General features: G+C 35.2%; 1 protein-coding gene across 1 annotated transcript; it reads right to left on the minus strand.

The window, feature by feature from the left end:
• Positions 1-38: 38 nt before the first annotated feature.
• On the minus strand, positions 39-3610 carry LOC117120882. Its single transcript, XM_033265980.1, has one exon. The coding sequence runs from the start codon at positions 3180-3182 to the stop codon at positions 837-839; it is 2346 nt and encodes a 781-aa protein (XP_033121871.1). The 5' UTR covers positions 3183-3610; the 3' UTR covers positions 39-836.
• Positions 3611-7607: the final 3997 nt, after the last annotated feature.

Here is a 7607-nt window from a genome sequence, read left to right on the forward strand (position 1 = left end):
ATATAGATTATATATATATATATATATATATATATATATATATATATATAATTCAAAAGAAAATAAATTCGCACAAGACTGAAAAAAACCTAAGTAAACAAAAACAATAAAGTATGCAAAGAAGGCCTTTAAAAGCGTTATACAAAATAAAAAAACCTACTTTGAATAGTGTTCCACGTAAAGAACATGAATTGATACATAAATAAGAAAAAAAAATTCCGTAATGGTTGCTTGTAAAATTATAATATAAAAATACTTTACATTAAGAAGGATGAAAAACTTTAGCATCGGCCTACCTCCATACTTTATTGTTTATATTAACATTTGTTTAATTGTTTAACGTTTTAAAGATGTTTTGAGTATGTTAGTGCTTTTACTAATACAACTTATTTATACAGCAATATCGACTATAATTGAAGTAAAGTTTACCTAGGAAGCTAACGTCAATTTTTTCTTAACTATACTATTGTACAATTTCTCAAATCTTTAAAGTTGTGGTTAAATTAATCTCAGTCATAATTATAAAAACAAAATTCCGGTGAAATTTGTAAAATTGCCACTTTCAATAACCTGTAAATAAAAGAAATGAAAGTTAATTATAAGGAATGTGATCCACCAGATTTGTAGGCGCCACTAACATAATCAATTAAAAAAATCAAATTAAGTTCATGATTATGAGTGGACGAAGTTAAAAAGCCAAATCTGAAAATTCTTATCGCTAGCTTTGATAGTGGTCATTTTCAATAAATGTACCTTCTAGCTTCATGGTTAATTCTACTCAGGGGTAGAAAGTAACTTAAATAGCAGAGGGAGGAAATTAAAATATTATTTTTGTGTCAGATATAATCATTGACTCCATTAGAACCCATGTCCACGTAATCACTTGAATCCCCAGCAGAACTACTGTACGATGACGCTTTACTAAGAATATCGTCTGATTTAGCTTTACACAATGCATTCAAAGCTTTCTCCGGAACCATTTCGTAATTGTGACCTTTGGTATTCAGTTGCGCATGAACAAGATCTGGCGCACTCTCAGCTACGCGCAAGTCTGAAACAAATGATAATGGGTGCCTAAATTTGTCTGTTGTATCCTCGTATGGATTATTCTTAGGGCAACTTTTACTACGTCTTAGTCTGGATCGACACCTGCTAGATGGCAGCAACATTGTCTGATGATGGTGTTGAATGGCATTTTCGGGAATGACGTCATATATTGGATCCGAGTAACACTTGTTTAAACAGAGTTCTCGTTCCGTTTGGAAGTCCAATAACTCCGTATGAGCATCGTACAGCCCAGCAGATGTTAGATCGTCGCATTTCAAAGGTATCAAAAGATTTCTTTCAAGATTCCCGATTGTATAATCACCATATAATCCTTTAGCCCTATACTTTCTATTGGTTTTTTTCACCCTAGCATATGAAGTGCAGGTGGCTCTTGATTTTTCGTCACACCCACATGGCAATACATTACCAGACCGTCGCTTCGCGCTATTTGATTGACAATACCCAGGTATGTTTGAGTCAACTATCAATGCAGCACTATCATGAATCTTATCACCAATATAATCTGGTTCCTGAAAGAAATTGTCTATTGTTTCACTACTTGAACGTACTGGCAACTCAGTATCCCAGTATAGTATGTAATCGTCACATTCCTGGTAGATTTCTTCGGGAATCTCAGCGTATAAATCTGGCGCTATCAGTCGCGTTGGCTTTGGAGGCAATGGAGGAGGTACAGCTGATTCAGCTGCACTTTGTGTTTCGGAAGAATATAAATGAAAATGTTCATCAATTAGTGGTTGAAGTACCTCCTCCTCGCGTAACGACTGCCCCAAGTATTCACAAGCATGTTCCGTTTTTTGTAAATCTATTTCGTTCGATAGTTCAGCATAAAGAAAATTATTGTGGGAGATTCCACGGCTAATGGATGGGACAAAAGTCCCTGGGCTCCTTCCGCGTCTAGCCGTTACATCAGGCAATTCAAGCATTGGTTTGCGCCTTGGAAGACAAACAAACATCAGCAGACTTACAGATATAATAATTAAAACAGATATTCCAATAACTGATGCTACAACTGCTGGTAAACTAAATGGGAATATACTAATGGGATAGTTGCCGTCGTTTTCTAAAGGTATATCTCTTGTTACGTCCGTTATGATATGAGTGCTTTGTCGAATGGTTAATGGCGTGGTAAGCGATGTGCTTGTAGTGAGGAAAGTCGGTAGAACGACCATAGTTGTCCTTGCAACACCATACATGCCAGACTGAACGTAAGCTTGGCATACAATACTTGATTGATGGTCTGACATGTCAACGCCACGAATTGTCAATGTTCGTCCATCTACGGTGTATTTCATTGGATAGATTAGGCCGCGTGCTATCACGTGCCCATTATGTATCCACACGTATTTGGATATATTAGGTAAGCCAGACGCGTTGCAAACGAATGTTATGTCATTATCTGCTGATATTGTTGGTAGTCCGGGAAGTATAGTAGCCGTAGGAAAAATATTCATCGGCTTGATTGAACAGTTCTGCGTCCTGAACGTCGCAGGGTTAAGCTCCGTACATGTGAAAACGCGGCCGTTATCGTAAGGCGTTAAAACTACCTGGACGTTTTGCCAACCGTAATGAAACCGTGTCATGCTATCTGTCCCATTATCCCATTTTACGGTAAAGTTCTTGCTTGCGCTTAAACAGTTTAAAACTAATTTCTGATAGGGTCTCCTTGGTAAATCGGAATTTTGTACACTGCAGACTGGACTACGCGTTCCAAATTTTAAAACCGTCAGTCTAGCCTCACCATGTTCACTAAAATTTCCTGTCGATCCATGTTGTGAATAGTAGCACCCAAATGTACCTTCGTCGGACATCGAAACGTTCGAAATCTGAAGTTTATACTGACCTTCAAAACCATTAATAATTGAGGAACGTGTATTTAATCCGTGGTCCATATAACTTAATATTTTTGTGTCAACACTGATAAAACTTGCCCTACCAAAAACCCATAGTATTTGAATACCTCCCTTAGAAGCGACGGTGCATTCGAATGTGACTGTATCACCTTCGTAAACGGTTTTATCTTCGGGGCCCTTCAATAGTAAAATGCCGTCAACAATCGCCAGTTTGCAAAGCAAACACAGAACAATAATCCATGTAAATCGTGTATCACACTCCATCAGTTTTAGCGACTGCTCTGTACCCAGATTTTTTAAACGAATGTCGAAGCCAAAATACAAGCAGCCACTGATTAATTGACAGGGTCACGCGTCAACTTCTTTAATTGTAAAGCACGATTAATGACGTCACTTTCTGTTCGTTTTGCTACAACAATAATAATATGTACATTTCTGCTTTACGCTACTACTACAAACTATAACTAAGCGACCTCACCTCACGACGTACATATAGGAAACGGAATGTCCAAGTCACGTACAGAACAAATAAATTAGTATTAATATAAGATTTTCAGACAAATGCAAAGTCGAGTAGAGTTCGACGTTGATGGGTGCGTTCTGTTTCATCATGATCCAGTTAAGTTTGCCAATAACATATATCCGTCTTTTAGCGCGTGCCGTGAACTCAGCAGTAGGAACATAACATCGTGTTTAAATCCGTAGAGACGTAGAAATGTTGGCGCGTCTATATTTACACTGCAAAACATGAGCAATATCTGCTACTATATAAACGTTAATAAACTTGGAGGTCAAGAAATGAATATCAAATGCCCATATGTTTGGAATAATATTCCTTTTAAATCCTTAACAATAGCGTAATATTCTTTGAAACTATTCACGAAACATTTAATAGGAGGAAGTAGACATAATTGAATTTATAGTATAAGGATGGGGTTTTTAAAACAAGTTAATACATTATGGGAATGGTTCCAAAATTAGACTTGACGAAATGCCAATAGTGATAATTAAGGTTTTATCTTAGCCAAAAGCCATGGAAGGCTGGCGAAAGCAGAGTGAAGGCTCAGATTTTTTTTTTAACAACTCTATTATATTCGGGCCCCTCTGCAACCCTCATTTTCAGTTATTAGTACTATAGCATGTTGCTATCCAGCAATGTTAATTAATTAAAGCCCCATTCCCGGCAAAATCTCTGTTGTTAAGAAAAATTTAATTTTTGTATAATGTTAAAAAGATTTATAAACATAATACGGAATTGCTAGTTTAACTAAATTTTGACATTCCTAAGCATGAAAAAATGTAAAATAAGACTGAAATTTGATTTTTTTTTGGTGTTCCACACAAAAAATAAATGCAGATGAATTTTTCATGTTTGATTTTGCGATAGGTCGTGCGAAGAAATATAGTAGGCGCCGAAAACCTTAGCTTATCCAACACTGCTAGCTTTACCTCGATTTAGGTTCTGTTATCACACATTGAAACGGCCGACATAATATTTTCCGTTGCTAGTATTGACACTTGTGAAATATAATATTTCATAGGAATTATTTCAAATTTGTAAAAAAACTGATTCTGACCGAGATTTTGACACTTAAACAAACATTTCAGACCTACTCGAACAACCGCATTGTGCGAGATGCAAAGTACAAAACATAATCCCATTAGAGAGGGCGCACTTTATTGACTGTACAAAGTATACATAAAAGCGAGAGTATTCCAGGGGATGCGATCTACAACCTCCGAATTTTCCTAGTAACGAAGAATTCGTCAAGAAAATGGTAATATTCTATGAGAAATAGTCTGTATTTCTCTATTCTTTTGCGTAAATTTATAATAATTGGAGTAATGCATATGCATCTTTTCTATAAAAAAAATCTGTTTTTAGTGAAGTTTTACCTGGAATGGGGCTTTAATTTATTTATTTTCATTAGCCATATATTTATATGCACACAAAATATCAACAATTCTTATCCGAAGAGCTAGGATCAATGGGACACTGAATTAAGGCATTCTCAAACAATATTTTGGTATATTAATTAAATAAGTAATCAGTTATCAATTAACTACCTTGTCTACGAATGTAATTGTGTTTATTATGTTTCAATCGTTGTTAATTGTTCTGAAGTTTGAAAGACCCAACTGAGATGTGTATAAGAGACAGTGGCAATACATTACCAGACCGTCGATTCGCGCTATTTGATTGACAATACCCAGGTATGTTTGAGTCAACTATCAATGCAGCACTATCATGAATCTTATCACCAATATAATCTGGTTCCTAAATCCAGTTTTCCAGTTTGTTAAGACCAAATATTTTCACTCAAGCAGATGCTTCTTCCTTAACTTTACACTTTAAATAAATAAATATACAGCATTATTACAAAACGGTTTAAATATTATCTTTAACGTGTATCATGGTTCATTTTCAAGTAGCCATCCAAGATCCTGTCTTGTCATTCCAGATGCTTAAATGGCGTATAGTATTGATGCTATTTGTATATTAGATCGTCTAGTGCTTCCCCACTATTCAACGCATATGCAAATAGTGTAAATTTAGTTGCCTATACTTGAGTTCCATTCGTTCAATTGGTTTAAAAGTCTTCATAGGCAACAACAGAAGGCCTGGGTGCGAATCTTTGTTGATAGTTGTTCTAGGGCTTCCTTAGGCCGCCTATCTGGTCTTGACTCGTATTAATTATGAATGTAAAGCCTCGAGTAATAAAGGTACAGTTTAATGGAACGGGTTGACCACTATCTTAGTCGATGCATTAATGGAATACAAACAATCTTTGTTAAAATAATACAAAATAACATTTCATTGTTATACATTTCGGTTTATTCCATCTTAACAATTTACTTTATTAAAATAAAATTTAAAACCTAAAAATAAAACCATGCATGACACGGAAGAATAGAAAAACGACTAATGCTGATGATACTCATGAAGCAACATTAAATATTTATTAACGCCAACACGTAACGCATATACGTAGTAATGATATTGTATAACACAATGCAGTATTCAGATCATTATTGAATAAAATTAAATATAATATGAATATTATATCTGTGAGGAATAGTTTTGCAAAAAGGAAATAATATGAACATAAATAAATATTATTTTACCATTATATTCATTAGTGTAAAAACAATCTTGATTGAATGAGTGTGTACTACTGTACTTGTTTTCGTGAATATTATAAAGTTTATATATATATAAAACGATATTATTAAGATTGTGATTGATCTCAGCTATAATCTCACCAAGCCCAATACAATATTCAGTGTGTACAATGAATGGGAAATTGCGTCATCTATAGTTCAATATTGATCTCAAGTTTCCTACGTTATGGTTACCGAAGTTTACAAATTGGTCATTATTTTTTGTTCTATCTGTAATTACTTCTCTGACTTTGCCAATTAAGTTCAAACTCATCCGAATCATCAACTATCAAGCTTGAAACAACCTCCCCTGTCGTGATATCTATCACAGATTTTCTGTAGACATTTGGAATAGGCTTATGAGGAACGGCATATATAGGCCTAGGCCTACCTGACGTTTCGACACCGGCCTCCGATGTAGGCGTATTATCGTCCATTATGATGTGTGTAGTTTCATCCGTATCCGTTGACGCGTTTGTTTCCATAAATTTGGTAACTTTACGATTTTGCCAATAAATCGCTAATAATATGACAACTAACAGTAACACTCCACTCAATAGTCCAACTATAGAAAAAGCATCAAAAAGGTGTTTTGATGAAGAAGCGACAGTTAGTGTTGGTTCGATATCGCTAATTTCCTCTTTTGCTGCTTCCCGTGCTATGGGCGTATCTTTCGATAAAGTTTGTGTTAATCCTTGGTTTTCCAAAGTAGTACTAGTAGTGGTAAAAGTAGTTGTAGTAAAATCAGGTTGATCAGACGTCATCTCTCCTATCCCGGTTTGTTCAATTGTCTGAAAGCTCCGTTTGGATATCACTGATTTCTGCTTTAGCTGTTTAAGCTCTTTGTCACCAATGTCTTCAAAATGATTTCGGTTCCACTCGGAATTACTTTCCGCGGCCACTAAACCCATAGGCTTAACACCAGCATTGATGTGCATTGTTATCATCACCGCTACAAGTAAACGTAAAATCTTAATTCGCATTATTGTGTACTGTTTTGTGTATTTCGAGAGAGAAAAAAGGTAACCTGCAACTCTTCAAGTCAAACAGGGTAGATATCAGAGATGTGAACGGTTGTGTTTTATTTTCAAAAGTGTATCTGTAAAATTGCATTTATAGCTTTATGTAAAGCTAATCGAAAAAAATAGACTCATGTGTAGGCAGAAAATCACCAAAATAATATGTAATCAAAAACTGTTATTCTTTCCTATATTGCCTGAGAACTTCATCGCAAAGTACAGTAGCTCACGAAGGACAAAATGACTACTGTATAATAACAATACATGGTGCGGTTTAATCCGGTATTATTAACACCGTGTGGTTGAATTTACGAAGGTCACATTAATTGCATAATATAGCGTCAATATAGAAATTTAATAAATTAACATTATAGACGTAACTCAAAAAATGCATCTACCGTATAACAGGTAGTCGTGAATTCCAATTGCATCAGGAATCATTTAATACTAATGTCATTTTATTTCTACAAGCCATTGCCACTACTATGGTTTCTTTAGGGGGGAACCC

Source organism: Anneissia japonica, unplaced genomic scaffold (assembly GCF_011630105.1).
Source record: "Anneissia japonica isolate Jap-2015-1 unplaced genomic scaffold, ASM1163010v1 scaffold287965_len1858130_cov191, whole genome shotgun sequence".
NCBI lineage: Eukaryota > Metazoa > Echinodermata > Crinoidea > Comatulida > Comatulidae > Anneissia > Anneissia japonica.